Genomic DNA, 19416 nt, shown 5'->3' on the forward strand with positions numbered 1-19416 from the left:
TCAACCACTAGCAATAGATGGGTTGCAGTCGCTACTGCCTACGCAACGCGGTACGCTGTTACACGAGCACTTCCCACCAGCTGTGCTACTGATGTAGCCGATTTCATTCTTCACGACATCATCCTGCGCCACGGTGCTCCTCGTCAGTTAATCATGGACCGCGGCCACTACTTCCTGTCTAAAGTAGTCTACAACATTCTTCGTTCTAGCTCGACCAATCACAAGTTCACCACTGCGTGCCATCCACAACCAAACGGCCTTACTGAACGCCTCAACTGTACTCTCACAGATATGCTTGCTATGTACGTGTCTGAGAACCACCGAGACTGGGACATTCACTTGCCTTTTGTGACCTTCGCCAAGAACTCTTCTCGTCACGACACAGCTGACTACTCACCTTTTTATCTACTGTTTGGCTACGACCCACCATTGCCTATGGTCACCATGCTTCATCCTCACGCAGACACATCGTCTGCATATGCTCGTGATGCTCTTGCCCGTGCTGACATCGCCCGCCAGGTTGCACGCGATCGCTTGTCGGCTTCAAAGGTCAATCAAAAATGTCTCTATGACCGCCGACACCGGGAGGTGAACTTCACTCCAGGATTGCTTGTCTTGCTGTGGTTCCCGTCACTTCGCGTTGGCCTATGCGAAAAACTCCTCTCCCGTTATGCTGGCCCTTACCGTGTCGTACGTAAAGTCACTAACGTGACCTACGAAATCGCTCCGCTAAATCTTAAGTCAGCCTCTGCAACAATCGCGAGTGACATAGTCCATGTTTCGCGCCTTAAAGCATACCACACTCCGCCGGGGCCCTATTTGCACCGGGACGGTGCTTCTGCCGCCGGCAGGTAATGTCACGAGCGGCGATCCTGTGGTCGGTGCTTGGACGACGACGACGGCGTGGCTTTCTGGGTACACGTGCTCTCCTGAACCATTGCTGTATCGTTGTGCGCCTTACCTTGTATATATATATCCATTGTATATATAATCTCCCCGTAACAATACTCTCACATATTGTCAGTCAGCATGTCGGGCCTACGCGAACGGCCATCTACATAAAGTATCATGCGATATTCTCATCCACCTCAACGAAATACTCAGCACCACGATAATCTGGACACCGGGACACGAAGCCGTCAGTAGAAACCACCGTGCACACATTATAGCCGGAAGTCACTGCAACCGGGTACTACAATAGATGCCAGAAGCCCCAGTCCAGAAACGCTACACGCTATACACTATGGAATACTTGACTACTGCCGCCTTTCGAGTAGAACGATGCCACCACCACACCCATCCCTCACCAGAGCTGAAGCCACGGCCTGGAGACAACTCCAGATCAGCACCTATCCTCCCCTATGTACCCACCATTTATGAACCCCTTTGCCCTTTTTTTTACAGAGCAAGCTACCCTCTACCATACCATGCAGCCAAGAAATCCTTAATAACTCCCCAAACCGAAATGCAACGCAACGAGCAGTGAGACATGGTGCTGACCACCACTGGAGGATCAGTGAAAGCTGTTCGCCAGAGATGAAAGTGCTGCCGTCACCTTGTAGCCCTGGACTCCACCAACCACGGGGATCCAGCCCTCTTCGTGCACCATCAAAATAAAGTTCTCTTGTTCTCCGCTTGCACAAACGAGCCAATCTTCGATTGAAAAAAAATGGATCGTGACTGGAAGCGAGCGTGTGACACGCGGGCTATTGGTCGAGCTACTGATTTCCAAATGAGAAATCTAGTTTGTTTTGCTGCCACGTTGCATCACTCAGTAATACCTATACGACTGTTACCATTTATGATCAAACAGCACAGCTGCAAAATGAACAAAAAAGAACGCACGGCCTCTGAAGCGGTTACAGTGGTAAAACCGTTCGAGAAACACAGACTTCGCACATGCATACACTTGCCTTGAGGACATTGTGTCAGAGTCTTCAACCTTGCTGCAAGCTGCGCTGAAAAGCCGATTTCAGTCTGATGAAGCGACCGGCGGCGATTGGCTTCGACGATTGTTCCAAGGGAGTCGTGGCAACTGAGAAGGGTGAACTTCACGGTTCGGTGATGATGATACCTTATTTATTGGCACAAACCCACCGCGGGGAATAGTTCACCAACCGGGTGGTAATACGATACAAAAATAACACAAAGAAAGTAATCGAAGATTTGAAGGAAACTTATTATAAATGAAACAATATAGTGTGCAATAATGTAGTCATCCTTGCATAAACAGGTAGAGTACCATGAACTTAATATTAAAAATATCTAAATGGTCGACGTTAAGAATGAGTAAGCTATATTTTGAATAAATGGTTAACAACATTACTGAAAATTTCACGTTTTGGCTATTTGAATTTTCAAATTCATCGAAGAGCTGGCATCCGTTAAAGGTCATGACGATGGCGATTCATCCACACATGGAACAAACCCACGTGGGCGATTGGACACGCAGCAAACATTTATAACTGCAAAGAAATGCCAGAGCTTGCAGAAAAAGCTAAAAGAAATAAACTTGATATGGAATCGCAAGAAAAGCAAATAAACAGCAATAAATTATTACAATATTTAAAAAATCATTTAGCAAAATATCGCTGGCTCCTCCGGGAAACGTCAAATACTTTTAAATGATCGCAAGCAGCACCCTGGCGGCGGCCTAGAAAAACCGTACCGAATATGAATAATCTGAAAAAGTAATAGCAACCGTAAGATGACGAGGAAAATGCTATAAAAAATTTGCGTTATGTGGAGAAACGGCAGTAAGAGAAGTGATCACTTGTTTCCTTGCATAGTTTTTTGCCCCGGTTTAGAGTGTGCGTCTTCCGCCCGGTTCTTGGCCAATCGTTCTTCGGGGGCACGTGCCTCAGCTGGTCATCAACATCATCATCAACATTCTAGAGTTCCCATGGTCAGACACGCTCCTTGAGGAGGAGGAGGAATAAACTTTTATTGTGGAACCAGCACTTTATGATGGCCGGGCCTAAGCCTCCCATGAGGGGACGTCGAGGGTTGCCTCGCCGCCACCTCACGGGCGTGCTGGGTCGCCCAGGTTTGGTCGTCGAGGGTCGAGCTCCGCAGAGCCTCACGCAACCTCGACTAGGTCGTGGTGTTAATTTGTGTGTACTGTGCTGGGCACTCCCACAGCATATGCGGAAGCGTAGCCGGGTGAGTGCCACAGCACCGGCAGTTGGAGGTACTGTAAACTTCAGGGAATATAAGGTGGAGGCGGATGGGTGAAGGGTACGTATTTGTTTGTAGTAGACGCAGGGTGGTAGCCTGCGGCTGGCTGAACTTGGGGTGAGATGGGGGAAGGTTCGGCGACTAAGGTAAAATGCCTTAACGACATCGTTATAAGTAGTCAGATTGTCCCTGGTGTCCAACTCGTCTCCAGTGTCTCCGGCGCGGTTGACTAGGCCGGCCTCGCGCAATGGAGTGGGTGACCTCGTTGAGGTTGGGGAGGTGTGGGTGGACAGCGCCGGCATGGGCCGGGATCCATGTCAGGGAGATCATGCTGTCCTTTAGAGTGTGGTGCATGGCGGTGGATACGAAGGGCTTGAGGAGAAATTCCGCCTTTGCTAAAGTTAGTGACGGCTGAGCGAGAGTCACACACGATGGTGTGACAGGTGGGATCTAGAGTGGGCAGGGCGATGGCCACTTCTTCAGCCGTTTCGGCAGTGGGGGTAGTGACGCTGGAGGCGTGGTGTAGGACTCCATCGCGTGTGGCGACGGCCACAAATCGTGTGCCATGGGAATATTGGGCTGCAACAACAAATGTAACGCCAGGTACATGTACGCACGTTCCTTGACGTGCTGTAAATTTCAGCGACTGATAGATAGGCCTGTGCAAGACTACGACTCTTACGATGCTACGCTCTGAAAGCGAAGCTTTTATTTTTTTGTCCCTTTTCCAGAGAAGAGGCAAACAAGCGCAAACTTAACTAAACCAAGCTTCACAGAGTTTTTCGTTACTCTATTTTCCCAACATGCGCCAGTGCTGCCTCACTACATCTTCGTTACTAATCTCTTTCTTTCTCCAGATGCTGTGCTGGAAAATCAACAGTGCTTGAACAAGAGATATATCGGGCTGCAGACAACGTTTATTCTCCCGCGGTTACACAGTGGCTACGTCACTCTGCTACCGAGCCCAAGGTCGCGGGGTCGAGTCGCAGCCGCGGCGGCTGCATTTCGATGGGGACGAGATGCGAAAGTGCTGGTGTACTCAGATTTATGTGCACGTTGGTGGACGCGAAGAGGTCACCACTTAATCTAGAAGTGTACTATAGCTCAGTGTACTCTTAAAAGCCCCAGTGATTCTTTTTTCAGCTCCCTTAATCAAACCAGCGAATGCTTCGACAGGGGGGACTCGTCCGCGTCTAGGTGAAACCCCCGTGTCAAACGCTCGTTTCAGCCCTTGTTCGACCAATGTTGATCTCAAGCGTCTACCTTTATTTCAACCTCCGTTTTTCTTATATCGGAGATGAAAAGTTAAGCAGGAGAACGTCGACACGGACTGCACAGAAGATCGGAAGAGAGGCTAACAGCAGTAAGAACACCGATGGCGCTTGACTGTGCAGCCTCTGTCTTTGTTCTCCTTATTGCTTTGGCCTTCTTCCTTAAGGCATCCATCGTGCCACCAGGAACCACAGCATTAGTACCATCATTACCACCTACCTGTGCGAAGTCGGCTCATCCATGTGCCGGGTTGTTTCAGCGACGACCGTATCCGATGATCAGAAGACGGGAATCCGATACGATGTAACTTTTGCTGAGCAGCCCTCGAGCTGTGGCGCATGTGATCAACCCCGCTGTTATCTAAAATGAAATATGTCGTCACCTGTCGTCTACCAATCACCTTGAGGCGCATGTCGCGGCAGCGGAGTTCAGGCAAGTATTAAAGGCATGCTCACTCTGTAGGAACAGCAGTTTAAAAATACCTGTCGCCAAGTTTGAGGCGAAATGCATCGATGTTGCCCCGCCTTCTCAGATGGAGCTTCGAAGACGGGCTGTAAGGTCCAATGATAAATGAACACCTGTCAACAGGCAGGAAACTTGAGTTTCATAATTTTTATATAGATCCCTAATTAAAACCAGACACTTAAAATATGCCAGCCTTAAAATAGCCTACACTTGCTCGTTTCTTAACCGTCTTTGGTTCCGAGGCTGGTTTGAGACTAGTGTTCGGGGCCTGTAGCATGCTATCGTCAAGCATTTCAGAGGCAGTTCTTTGCGAATGAACCTGTAAATTATTTTTCTTTGTCGCAGAGATGTCGTAGAAAGCGTCTGTTGCTGATTTCAAGATGATTACTTCCGAAAACTACTGCGTTCTTCGTATCTTGTTTGTTCCGAGATCCTTCATTTTCTCTCGGGGTGAATATATTTACCTCCATTGGCCATTCAGTTTCATCGCAGTTTCTGCATTGATTTTCCGTATGTATATACAATACCGAACTCGCACCTCCCCGTCCTTGGCTAGTTTTCATTGGCTAGAATTTGTCACTTCCTGCAAGTCCAACAGATTGGGTCGTTATTTGCACGTTGCTTTTCTTTAGTGTCTATTTCCTTTTCAATTGCTCATTCATCGTTTCTGTTTTACCTTACCGCTCAAATGTAGCACTATCCTTCATGGTGCACTCGTTCCACTTGCATAAGTTTTCATACTTATTTTTACCATAATTTCGACGCGGAGATCGTTCTAACCATGGAACAATGGGCAGGCACCCAGTGTTCTCTAACCTAACCCTCTCCTCCACACAGCAAGCATTCAAACATCTTCAGCGAAGACAAAGTTGTGAGTTTGACTGCGAGGCGTCACGCAATCGTCGATATAATATTTAAGGTTTTGTAGATTCTAACGCATTTTTAAAATGCATTTATATCTATTCCGGTAAGGGCCCGGATACAACACGATACAACATGCAGCGCAGTAAACTGTCCGATTACGGAGTATTCTAAGTCACGTGTTAACCAGGACGGTGTGTTTAGGTGGTCGTCGTCTCCGGCGCCGTTTCAATCGTGCTCTTCCCGTCTCTCAATCCACGTCTACGCATCTGGCACATTGATAGCGAGCCGGTAGTCGCGATTACGGAGACGTGCCGTCTCGCCGACTGCAAATGCACGGAGATGTTCTGTCGACACTGGGGCGCTGCCCGTATAGGACCTCGAATCTTTCTTCCGGACCTTTGATGCAACGTGCGAAGCCTCATGTTCTGCGAGACTGGATGCACCCTCGAAGACGTGTTTTCAATGCTCAGTGCACCACGAGATTGCAACCTATGCCTGACGAGTAAGCGTCCCTGGAAGATGTCTACCTTGTTACGTAATAAACGAACGCCTTCGCAGCGCATTCTTCAAATGATCGGCGATGCCTCGAGATACTGCTGCGAGCTTTGTGACAAAGCAGAGAACGGTCACGTGACGCCACACTAGAAGTCAACCACCTGTTCTTGTAAGAAGCACTCGGTCGGTGGTCAAATACTCTTTTAAGGCTAGAGGGGCTGTAGTCGCACACAGAAGGTACACTAGTAGCCACTTCGTAAACCAGGGGCATACATTGCGTCCGAGTATTCGAACTTGTTTTCTGACGTCACCTGGTGCCTCCCAAGTTTCCCACTGCTTGGGACCTTCTGGAATAGGAAACCTTAGAAGACTGCGTAAAAAGTGTCCAATTGTACAAAGATAAACACCACGATCACAATGCTGTAATTCTCAAAATGCGCTAACCGCTCCGACTACATGATCGATCGAGAGAGAGAGAGAAAAAAAGCGAACTATGCACAGTATTTCTACTCGCTGACCATCATGAGGAGAGAGTACTGAGGATGTCACATTTCGGGCAGGCGCAAGGCGACATGAAAGGTGGGATTCGTCATAAAATTTCCAACTCGGGTAATATGGATTTATATTGCCATCAAACAATGTGCGAAGCTGAATTAAGCGACTAGTCCAGTACTCGCAGTACCTGCAATACTGCCATGCATGGTTGCACCAACGCTACGGCGTCCAGATAAGGTGCGCGTTTAATTACGATTCCACAGTGCGATTCCACGACCTTCAGTCGTCGCTGCCGGTGGAGGGTCAGTCGGCTTCATCCGAGACGAGAAGCCCGCCGTTGTCGGTGACGTGGGTGGGACGTAACAAGGACGGCGACGCCACCACGAGCGCCCCAACGGGCACTCGCTCACCACTGGCGCGTGACTCGGCTCTCCTCCTTACGACGCTGCGCCGGAACAAGTTATTCCAATCGGCCCACGAAACGTTCACGAAGGCGAAGCACTCGTCGTCGGCCGTCGACAGTCCGCAGCCTCCGAGGATGTCATGCAGGCGGTCTGCCTGCTCCTTCGGCATGAGTCGCACTAAGGCCTCCTGGTGGACAGAGGTAAAAGAAGGAAAACACAAATTAGCGGACATTTAGCTGTAAATGCGAGAGGACTGCGTTAGCATTATGTGGCACCTCTTTGTGGTCCCGGATGCATGACTGAAACCACGTGCACCACATTGCAATGTGTTGTTCGGGTGCGCATTCAATACACGTCCTTCCTCTCGGAAGAGAGAATGGCGACTGACGGTGGTGCGGCGCAGGCCACCGCCAGTTGCACTATATATATATATATATATATATATATATATATATATATATATATATATATATATAGTGCATAAGAACGTCACCGGGGCTCGGCTGCTTGCGGGAGGAGCGAGGTGGCGGAAGAGGAGGTTGGCACATAACAGAACAGCTGGTTCAGGAACGGGTGCTATCTCTGCGTCTCCTTCAGTCCATTACAATGGCACAGTGGACAGCACGTTATCTGGACGTGATCTCATTAAAATTTATTTTTGTATAATCTTTTAGGCACTCTGCGACACAGGTAACTTAGCAACATGGGACATTGGTAATGCTTGCTGGCCATATAGTATTTTGCATGATCGTACTTTATTGGGTTCGTGTTTCGCGCGGCTATGCTTCTGCACGAGTAGCCATAGGTTCCGCAAAAAAAATGTGCCATCTAGTTCTTGTTTGCAATTTCTGCAAGCTTTATAGTCACGAGTCTAGCTGTTCGTAATTTGGCCGACGCGTTTCTAGTCTCCAAAGTTTTCCAACTGGTTCCTTTACTCCCAGCATGCATCTTTCTGGTGCGTAGTTCGGTGAATGGGCACAGTCGTAACGAGCGCACGTTCACAACATCATAGAAATGAATAAATCTGACGCATGACAGGTTGTACTAAGAACCGCGGTTTGTCCACGCAAACCGAAATATGTGCAGAGACACCTTCCAGCCCTTCGCATTGCTTGTGTCAAGAGGAACGCCAACAGGCTTCTAACGAGCTACCCAAAACCAGTGCCCAAACATTCCTACAAATGCACACGTGTCGAACCGCTCTATAACGAACTGCCTTCGTTAGTTAAATAATTACACGTTTTGAGTAACTTGTCACTTAACATGCTAGAAATGTATTTAGAGCAGACGGAGCTATGCGCAGTAAGCGGTAATGTTGGTCGGCGCCTTTAGCTTCACCTCCACTCCGAAAAGAGCACTCTGGATGCGTCACATTGTAAATTCATTTCTTGTAATGTTACATTCGATCATGTCAAGCCTCTCGTGGGACGGTCCTGCAAAGCGTGCCGACGGGCGCGCGACGAGTCCACGCACTCCGCCGACCCCAAGCCAAGAAAAGGAGGCCCTTTACACCCGAGTATACACGCCACCAGATAGCGCTAGCATCCGAATCCTAGCCCCTTCTCTTGCGCTACTTTGACACTACACCAACTCTTCCGGCGGCGCACAGCTACGCGGGGAAGCCGGATTACAGGAGATGCGAGAGCCACGCGGGGAAAACAACATCAGGCTGCGCTGGGAGAGTCGAGAGTCCCCCACACAATTCCCGACTCTAAATATAGGCTTGCGCCCTAGTGGCCGCGTCGAGAACCAACCGATCTAGGCTCAGCCGCAGGTTATCACATTACAGCGTGCGCTTCAACGCTGCCTCGTAGTTCTCAAATCATCGTGATACCGCCGCGCACGCACAAGCCCGAAAAAAAAATAATGTCGACATACTTTAGCTGCGTGCCATTATGCGTGTAATCGCCATGTAAAGACAGCAATTCATCAATCCATTGTTTCGAAAGTAGCAGACGACGCGCAAGTGCTTTCACTTTTGCCGAGGCACGCTACGCACTTGCCTTTTACAGCAAAGCTGTTTATGGATATGATCCGGGATTTTGTGGTGTCTTCGCGGAAAAACTCTCGCCTAAAAAGTGAGAGTAAAAGAGTCAGCAACAAAAACAACCGCATATGGCCGCTCGCGTGGGAGCTCGGTTTAACCAATGTGTAAACGTGCCTGACGTAGTGTGCCCCTGGAAAGGCGAAGAAGAGGAAAGGGTAGGCGCCCCTCGACACAATCGCGCTCGTGCTACTGCTCATCATTCCAGTGCATAATTTCACTTCTCTTCTGTTGTTGTAATGGGGAGGCCGCGTTCACGGGGGTATGAGCCATTGCTTAGGAGGTATGTTCGTCTTACGTGACAGACAGATTTAAAAAGAGAGGGGATATGCGAATGTTCGTGCGTAGTTATCGTCACGATGACCACCCATGAGGACAATAAATGCGTTCGTACCTTTGTTCGAAAGTCTGTGTCACCTCTGTGTCGTCTGCTAAACAGCTTCGCTGGTCGTCCACTTTGACAGAGTGGAATGACTCATGATTTTTTTTAACCTCCGGCTCGCTTGAAAAACTCTATGCGACTCGCTTGGCAGGCTGCAGGCTGCATGCACCGTGGAACGATGTCCGCGGTTTCGTAGCTGAAATCCTTGAGACCGACTAATCGGCAGCAATGTCCCTAATACATCTCGATCCTACGCCGCAAGCGAGATACGTGAGACCAGCACCAAGCCAAAGAATCACCGTGAAACTAGATGTCGTATACCATCTTTGTACATTTGGACCGTGTTGCCAGCACAAGTAACGAATTCTGGAGTGGCCAGCAGCTTCTGACAGTTGGATACATTCAATGTACAGTTCTCTTGAAGCAAGGTATTGAGAATTACTGCGGCTAGAACATTTGCCGGCTCTATATGCGTGTACAGAGCATAGTTTCTTGTTAACGGGTTTGACTGTACGACGTTCTTTGGTAACCACATGTACATTAAACCGTGCCCTCTGCTCTGTCCGGCAACTCGTCAGCAAGATAGCTCCATGGACTGCTGGCAAAATTTACAATTTTTTTGGAAAGATTATGGAGGCTTATATACATTTTCGTTGTACTTCTTACATGGGGCGTACAAGAGTGTTTAAAACACCTTCCATGGGACTGTCCATCATGCGAACATTGGAGGTTTGCCCTTGGGATTTCAGGGAAGTAAAGGCAATGCCTTTCACGGAAGAAGAATTCTTGGGAGATTTCCTCCCAAGCACCGCTCTCGAGATATGCAGCGTCAAACTCGCGGTATAAATGCGCTGTTTTTCCATTCACTTTCTAAAGAAAACGCTATTTTATGCATTGAAGCACGAAAGTAACTAGAACACGAATTAATTTTGTCATACACCTTAAAAATTAATATTTCGACACACACGTAGCCCTGAGTAATTTAGTAAGTAATGTTATTTAGTGACATTATGGTATGTATGCAATTAAGCATTCTAATTTTTTGTACAAGCAACGGCTGCCTCATCGAATAATTTAGTTCAAGCGTTAGAATTCTGCCGTCTGCCACAGGCAATTTTCAAAATTTTGGTAGTGCTAAAAACAAAAATCGTGGACATGAGTGGCTTTGGCTTGTTCACTCGAGCCTAGCTGAACACACGGCTTCATTATCGCATGGGTGTTGGACAATTTGTACAGCAAAGAGACCAAAGGGCGCAAGCGTTGTACTTCAGCTGCTTAAAGGTCACGAGGCAATTGTCTTCGACGTGTCAACATGCGACCATGTGCGTCTTGGAGAATTTTGCTAGCCTTTCGGTATCGCAAAGAAGTAGGTATTCAGGCCAGGGATAATGTGGACCAAGCGCCTTCCCGTGCTTGGAAAATCGCATTGCTTGTCTTTGTTGTAATCGTGCTGCCTTTGGAACCTTACAATTTGAGGGTAAACAAATATCAGCTGTAATCAGCCGTTGTTAAGCAAGGATAATAGCGAAGAGAAAGCCCACTACACACTGCTGTAATACTCACTGTTCATTCCACTGTTCAACGGACACTACAGATAACCGTGAGGCGTTTCGGTAAATCATTTACATCAGGCTAGCGTATATTATAGTGTTCGAAGGCGCCTACGTTACCTAAAATCTACTGAAAAGATTTAGCGACATTTTACCGAGATTGCAGCAATACATAGCTAAAATTTAGCGCCTTTTTCGTCTCAGTTTAGCGATACGCTAGAAAAAATTATGGCAACACTGTTTGTACAGACTGATATCAAGGTCAGCACTGTTATTACGCGCGCGTTTTACTCACGTAACACATTCGATAGATGGCCGTGTACGGTGGCGGTATACCGCCAAAGCTTTTGACAAAACCATTTAGTGTGGCGCTTCCGACATCACAAGCTGTCGGAAGCGACATCTTGTGATGCTTTGTCTAATCACATCGTGTTCCCAGAGTGTTATTGAAGTAGCAACATGTTCACGATTGCGCCGCTGCCGATAATTTACACCAGCAGCGAAGTGGAATACTCTTGTTCGCTGCAATAATAGCTCTGCGTTTCTCTGGTAGAGCTTTGCTTAACCAGATGGCAGCACCAGCCCGGTTGCTCACGCTTACTCCTCTGGTATCGATGTAATCCGGAAACGTCATTGCGTTTAAGGGAATACCGGACACGCCGAAACTCTGGGTGTGTTCCAATGCTCGCCTTAGACGGCTAAATAGAAAGTTAAGCGGACGGCGGCCATCTTAAGTCTCGTTCCAATTCTCACGAAGATGTCAAAGTAGACAGCATCGCGAAGACAGCATCGAAGTCAAGAACGATGCAGCCTACTTTCCTGTCTAAACAAGATGGCGACTGAGCAGGACGTAGAAACTCGACGGGAAGGTTGTCTGCGCACACAAAAACGTAGACACGCTTTTCTACACCCTGAATGTAAGTCACATCATGCTTTTCATAGGTTCGCAGGCGAAAATACTTAATATATAGAACTAATGTGTGCTTTTCTCAACTTTCTTTTTGTCGCCGCGAGGTGGCATCGCGTCGCAGAAGCGTCTGCCATCGGAAAAGATGGATACGACCTGATCTCTTAAAATCATAGGCAGCGGTACAAGGTAAATTTTTGAAAAAGAAAAATAATGAGAGGTATACGAAAATGCTAGATAAAGAACATGTATAGTATACCTGATTAAATCAGGCAGGCTAGGTGACTATTTGTCGCCGCCCCGTTTCAAAGGGGATGCCAATAAATCATCATCATCACGTCTTCCAGACGGCTCGAAACGCGTTCCATTACTTGGCCTCCAAGCTGTCTAGGCTGTCTTCGTAGATGCCAAAGTAGACTGTCTACGATGATGGAAAGAATTGGAACACAGCCTCTGTATTACCTCAGGCGTCTGTACTGGTCCGGAAATCGCCGGTGGCAGCTGGGATGGGGTCTGCGCTCGCGTTGAAGGCCCGGTGGGAACCGGTGTCTGGCTCGGAGACGTCAGGGTGACGTACGATGGTGAGCCCAGTTGTGGATAAGGTTCCAGCACTTCGTCGTTGCCGAACGCCAACAATGCGAGGAAGTGACTGACGTACGTCCAGAACACATACTGCGGGTCCGTAATGACGTTCTCGAAGAGGTTGTAAGGGTCTGCGAAAAGCGCGCCACCAAATGACAAGCTGCTTTTGTTGACCGCGATTCTGCGTCGTGCTGGCTGGCCATTTCGATATGCTATGCGCTCTTATGGCGAAGGAAAAGAGTTGAGTGGTCGTTAGTTTAAAGAGACAATAAAGCGGACTACTTAGTTGCGTTAGTAAACTGCACTTGTGCAACAAAAATGCGACCGTTTTTATCACGAAAGAATGCTAGGAAAGCAAAAAAAAAAGAAGAAAATGCATATCCCACGCCCTGTTGAAGTATATGTTAGGCGAAGCATTTTGCAGGCAGCCAGCCACACAGCGTCGTTCACTGTTTTGCAAAGCGTTACCAAATGAACACACGTGTTCGTGTAAGGTGAAGAATTGTGGATGATACGACAGATGCAACGTGACGAATATACAAGGTGTCCCAACTATAATGCGACAAGATTCAAAAATATGCAAATGCCACGTAGGTGGAAAGAACCAAGGTAATGTTGTTTGCTATCGCTTTGAGATGTTCAAATAATTTTTTGCACTCCGCCTATAATTACATATTTGTCTAAATAAATATTTACCTTTTCAAATTTTTCAAAAAAGTCTGTTTCTGAGCACGAAAGAAGCCCGCGAATACACACAAAATTGCCGGGTGATTGACCCCTTGAGGCACTTTGCGTGTATTCGCGGTCTTATTTGACACTCGAAAAAAAAAAAGATACTTTCATGTAGCACGTATTGGGCAACAGAAACGTATAGGGGGAGTTTTTCATGTTGCCGTACAATTTTCTCATTGACACTTTTTGTGAAATTATAATATTTGAGAAGTTAAATAATTAATTAATACTAATTATTTAATTAGGTGGAATGCAAGAAAAATAATCTGAATATCTCCAAGCGAAATCAAGCAGCTTTACCTTGGTTCTGTCCAGCTGCATGTCATTTGCATATTTTTAAACCTTGGCGCATGATAGTCGGGACACCGTGTATATCGACTACGATAGACGGATGGTGAGAGCAGGACGACTCATTTATCGCATACTCCGGCGGAAGAAACATTAGAGGCTGTTGGGTCAAGCCTGGACTGATCACAGAGGCGAAACACTGTCACACAACGTCTCCTAGCACTACCTGCAATGTGTGGAGGATTAGGATGGTGGTCCGCTATTGGCTGTTATACCAGTGGTATTTGTGGTGCGACGTGGCACACGTAAATGAGAGTGATTACGTAGACAAGGTTGATAATTAGTCTGGCATTCGGTTCCCTCGTTTGTGGCGTAATTAAAACTGGCGCGTGGAATTGCTGCTGCCGTCTTTAAACAAAAATTGTCGTCTGCGAAGTGACGCTTGCGCCAACGGTCTCAAAGATCTAGTTTGCGTTGCCATGGACAAAGTACTTATGTTGCCTATTGTGTAGATCATCTCGGGGTATCGCGATGGGGGTCCATGATTCGAGGCTCACCCATTCGTCAAAGAACGTTTACTTTCTTTAATTAAGGCGTCCAGAAAATCAAGCTAGACGGGAACCTATGTATATCCATTACCGCAAAGTGCCTGGCACGAGAAAAAGAATGCTTCGCTTTGAAGACACGCAGTAACAAAAGAGTGGTGATGACGCAGCCTTGAACTTCCCGCACCAAGTCACCGTGACATTACAGATTTACATGACTACTCGGGTATGGTAATTCGGAAGACATACCTACATCTCATTCTAAAAGAACCGGTGAACTCGAATGAGCAGGTTTCGAAAGCTTCACCGAAATGACTTGTCCGACAAGCAAATGCTTTGAATTCCATGACGTCCCATTGACGTACAGTCTTAACTTGGTGAGGCCTTTGAAACTTCGTCCTTCTAACTTAAACCGACTTTGCGACTGAGCAAATCGATCGTTTTCAACGAATTATTGCTCTATAAAAAATTGTTCGCCTGTATTCTGCTTGTGCGCCGAGACCTATTGCCTTTTGCGTAGACAAGAACGGGCTTTGTTTGAAATTTACGCCCAATAAAGGTATGGAGGGCGTAGTAGAAGAAGACGCAAGAACCTCCGAACCGACAAACGTGTTCCACGAAAAATTTACCACTATCGCCTGACGAGATTTTTGGCAAACATGGAACTGCAAGCATGGAAATCAAAGAAATGTCATGTAATCACCGTCATTCGTGCTGTCGCTTAGCAATTGTAGCGCCGGAGTTGGCTTCTACTAATTTTAGCAAGAAACTGCAAGCCAGGACTCTCATCGGTAACTTACCTCCGACATCCAGCAATCTCAGCCCGTCCTGCAGCGCGGCGCACTGCTGTGCTGTCGGTACCATCATTATATCTCTCAAAATGTTTTGCAGCTCCTCCTCCCGCTGCTGCTGCTGCTGCTGCTGCTGCTGCTGCTGTTGTTGTTGTTGCTGTTGTTGCTGTTGCAGCTCCTGCTGCTGCTCCCGGGACTCTTGCAGTGGTGACGGCAGCGTGTTCAGCAGCAGCTGCTGCTGCTGGTGTTGTGGCGGCTTTTGCAATGACTGTTGCCTCACCTGCTGCTGCTGCTCTTCTTGCTGTAGTTGCACGAACGATTCGCCCGACAGTGACTGCCACGGCTGCTGGAAGCTATCCACGGCGGCCTCCACTAGTGCTGCGGCTGTCGGCTGCGACGCCATCGTCGCAGTCAGGGACGTGGTCATTGTCGTTGAGCAAGGTGGTGCCGACGGCTGCGCATATTACGGCGGCTGCTGTTTCAATCATACAAAGACCTTGCAGTATCCGCCACTGCTCGAGCTCACATTGAGCCAAGAAAGAAGCAAGCATTCGGGCCGAGGGCATGTGCAGAGTGATCAGTCCTGCAGCCTACGTACCGGTTGCTCTTTTCTTTCGCGCTCTACGAGCCGTGGCCTAGCATATCCTGTTGCCACGGGAGTGACATCTTCCATTACGACAATCTAACGCGCTGGTCATAACTCTTCGGGTAGCTGCAACTACGATCGCACACAAGTACATCTTAGAAGTCGTTTGCCTGTCGGTGAAGCTACTAAAGACTGGAATGCCCTCTTCCACATCTAGTCACGACCATGGCCGACTCGTCGCAATTTGTCCGTGATTCAACGTTTCTTTTCCTCCATCTAAAAACTGTTGTGGTACCTTTATGCCTATGTTGTATACCAACCCCTATCCTCGTCTACAATCTTGCATGTTTTAAGCATACAGTGCTGTGGCATAGGTGGCGGTGTCGCCCACCATGGCGCACCAGCGAAAGCACCTACCGGTTGGAAGTACATGCCGTCCCACACGCTGGGTGGCGTGGTCCAGGTGCTGACACTTGGCTGCTGCCAGGCCTGCTCCTCCGCTCTCCCCGGCGCCGGCCAGCCGACGGGATTCAGGCTCTCGGACTTCCGCAAGTCCGCCTGCGCGATGTGGGGAAGCGAGGAAGGAGGGCTGCCCACGGAGACCAGGTCGTCCTCCGACTGCGCAGGCGACGTCACCGGCGCGAACTCGCTGCACTGGACGGTGGACAGATTGCGCTTGACGCCCGGCGACTGGGGTTCCGGTGGCGCGAAAAGCTTGTGCACCAGTTCGAGGCGGAATGCCGACGGCATCGGCGCTGTCGTCGTATTGCTCGCTGACTCGGTGTTTAGGTGTAGGCCCGAGCACAGCGTGGACGCCTCGTCGTCCCGCTGCTCAGCTTCGTCGTCGGTCGGCAGGAACAGCCGCGGCAGTCCTTGGGGCATCTGCCATTCGCGTGGCCTGCGGTCAGACCCAACCAAACAGTGGAGAGTGTCCCACTAAAGTTGCCAGCCTTCGAAGACCGAACGCAATCACATTTAGAAAGCACCTTTGAAAGTTAGTTTTAGCTTCAGATTCCCGAAACTGTGCTTGCTTGTTCAGATTTCTCGGGCACATGCTCGCATCAGTGCCTCCGTATCTGTGGACAGAGTCCACTTCTGTAGTTCGATCAGGTAAAAGCGTCTTCGGTTTTGCACGAAAGAAGGGGAACCGAGGGGCTCAATTTTGCTTATCATAACCAACATAAAGCCAACAGATAATGAAGCCAAGGAAAGCATCCGGAAATTAGGTGTAGTTGAAATTGGAATGTATAAAGTAATGAAGAAAAGGGAAATGAAAGTGGACGACAAGATAACTTGTCGCCGGCGGGAGCCGAACCCGAAACCTCCGCATTACGCGTGCGTTGCACTACCAATTGTGTGTTGCGGGTTCACGCTTCCACCGGCGACAAGTTATCTTTTCGTCCATTTTCATTTCCCTTTTCTTCATTACTTTCTACATTCCAATTTCAACCACACGTAATTTTCCCGACGGTTTCCTTGGCTTCGTTGTCTGTTGGCTTTATATGTCTTTCGTTCGTTCTAACATATGTACTACTAACATATTTGTACATGTAACATGTCTGTACAATATATTTCTTACTAACATGTTCAACAGAACGTGACGGTTGCTGGCCTTTGTTTTTTTTTTATTCTCGATTTCCATGTCATCTGGTGGCATTTTGTTTTAAACGTGCAGCGAGACTGTTGGTAAATCTCTGAAGAAAAAAAAACGTCAATGTCGTTTTTATCTCTACGTAGTGGGGACAGGAGGGAGAAACAGGCAGATAAAAAGGGCCACAGGGTAGTTGTGCCAAGGGAAGGCAAGCACAAAAGCGAATGCGCAAAAAGACTACGACGCGCTATCATGTACAACGACCTCAGCTAAGGGTTTTTACTAAGTAAGCGGAACCCTCGGCTTCGATACGTGTAGGGCTATTCTGTTCTAGTAAAGCTTTGGTCTTTTGTGGCAAGACAACGGTCAATAGCGAAAACGTTCAATCCCTCGAGGCGCATCGTAATACTTCATCGAGGATGGAGCCTCGGCCTGCGGCCAACGTGTCCACTGGAGGTGTCTAGCTCGTCGAGGCCCGAACGAACAGGCGTCGTCCTGTCGAAGCGCTGGCTCCGCCGGCTGAGGACTGCCCTCGTGTTCAACTGCGTTTTCGCGAGCTCCCATCACCCTCGCAGCAAAGGTCTCGTAGCACGCATTGTCGCAGCCCAGGCCGCCATCCCAACCCCCGGTATTATTTTCTGATCACGTATATTTCGCTTGCAGGAATTTGACGCAGCCACGCAGGGACCGGACACAGTCACGTATGATGCGAGTAGGAAGGAAGGAAGGAATTCAACTTTATTAAAGGTCCTGCAGGCCATGAGAGCTTTGGGGCTCTCATTTAGTAGTAGGCTTGCTCTCAGCGTTACGTCACGCAGGATCCGGGCCTTCTTCTTTTTCTTCTTCTTCTTTCTGGGGTTTTACGTGCCAAAACCAGTTCTGATGATGACGCACGTCATAGTGGAGGGGTCTAGATTATTTTTGACCACATGGGGCTCTTTAACCTGCACTACAACGCAAGCACACCAGAGTTTTGCTTTTCGAGACATGCACTATGGCACCATGATCTGTAGGGCATTCTGTGGCTGTTGTTTGGCGTGTGTGTGTGCGTGTGTGCGGGTATACGTAACCAGTCGTCTGGACCCTATGTTGGCAATTTAGTTCAGTAAAGCGAAAACCACGTGTGGTTTATTCAGCCAGTTAGCAACGACTGCCGGCTGGTGGAGGACTTCTCCGCTGTCCGCAACTAATTCTTTCTTGGTCCTTCGGTTCGACCTGTGTCATACACAGAAGGAAAATTGAGGGCACAGCAATGGACTCAGGTTTGCGAAGGAGCGCATGGTCATCTTAGCACTAAAAAGACCTGGCAATTGCTCCGGCACCTGCTCGACCCCACCACATCTAGGACGCATAATAACCACCAGATCAATAAACTGCTACATGAACATGCAGCGGACCTGCCGACAATGTTCAGTAACTTGGCTTCCAAACATATGCCCCCTCCTACGCAAATCCCCATGCCCGACTATACTGGTGAACCCAATGAGGAACTTTGCAGCCCCATCACAGAAGCGGAGGTTCGACATGCCCTCAACCAAGTGCGAACTACCACGGCACCAGGTCCAGACTCTGTGACAAATAAGACGCTTCGCAACCTCGATGAGCAATCCATACGCAAACTCACCGAGTATTACAGCCACTCTCTCGAAGAGGGCGAGATACCCCAACAATGGAAAGCAGCCAAGGTGATCTTCATTCCCAAGCCGAATAAGCCAATTCACATTGATAACTTCCGTCCCATCTCTCTCACCTCATGCATAGGGAAGATCTTGGAGCACGTAATCCACCTACGCCTTTCCAAATACATCGAAGATCATCGCTTGTTCCCCTCGGAAATGACTGGATTTCGCAAGTCTCTTTCTTGCCAGGATGTCATGCTAAGGCTCAAACAAGATATCATTGAACCGAGCGACGCACGTGACACAAAAGCGTTGCTGGGCCTCGACCTCAAGGGAGCCTTCAATAATGTGTCCCACTTGGCCATTCTACGCGAACTTAACAGTATAAACTGTGGAGAGCGAATCTACCGTTATATATGCAACTTCCTGACGAAGCGCACTGCAACGCTCCAATTAGGCAGCGAACAATCAGGTCAGATACGTTTAGGAAGCACTGGTACGCCCCAAGGGGCAGTACTCTCCCCCCTCCTCTTCAATTTGGCTATGCGACCTTTAGCTTTCGCTCTAAAGAAGATTCCCGACCTCCGATTCTCACTGTACGCGGACGATATTACGCTGTGGATGACC

At 48.4% G+C, this 19416-nt stretch overlaps 1 protein-coding gene across 3 annotated transcripts in view; it reads right to left on the reverse strand.

The window, feature by feature from the left end:
- Positions 1-6950: 6950 nt before the first annotated feature.
- Positions 6951-19416, reverse strand: part of LOC125941363 (uncharacterized) — a 102430-nt gene continuing 89964 nt past the window's right edge. For 2 of the 3 annotated variants that reach the window (XM_049658430.1, XM_049658429.1), the window contains exons 7-10: positions 15997-16477; positions 15003-15447; positions 12518-12768; positions 6951-7359 (exon numbers count right to left, since the gene is read on the reverse strand). In XM_049658430.1, the coding sequence (XP_049514387.1) occupies positions 7072-7359; positions 12518-12768; positions 15003-15447; positions 15997-16477 (1465 nt within the window). In that variant the 3' untranslated portion in view covers positions 6951-7071. The remainder of the gene's footprint in view (positions 7360-12517; positions 12769-15002; positions 15448-15996; positions 16478-19416) is intronic. The other variant, XM_049658431.1, reaches the window with a different exon arrangement.

Source organism: Dermacentor silvarum, chromosome 11 (genome assembly GCF_013339745.2).
Source record: "Dermacentor silvarum isolate Dsil-2018 chromosome 11, BIME_Dsil_1.4, whole genome shotgun sequence".
NCBI lineage: Eukaryota > Metazoa > Arthropoda > Arachnida > Ixodida > Ixodidae > Dermacentor > Dermacentor silvarum.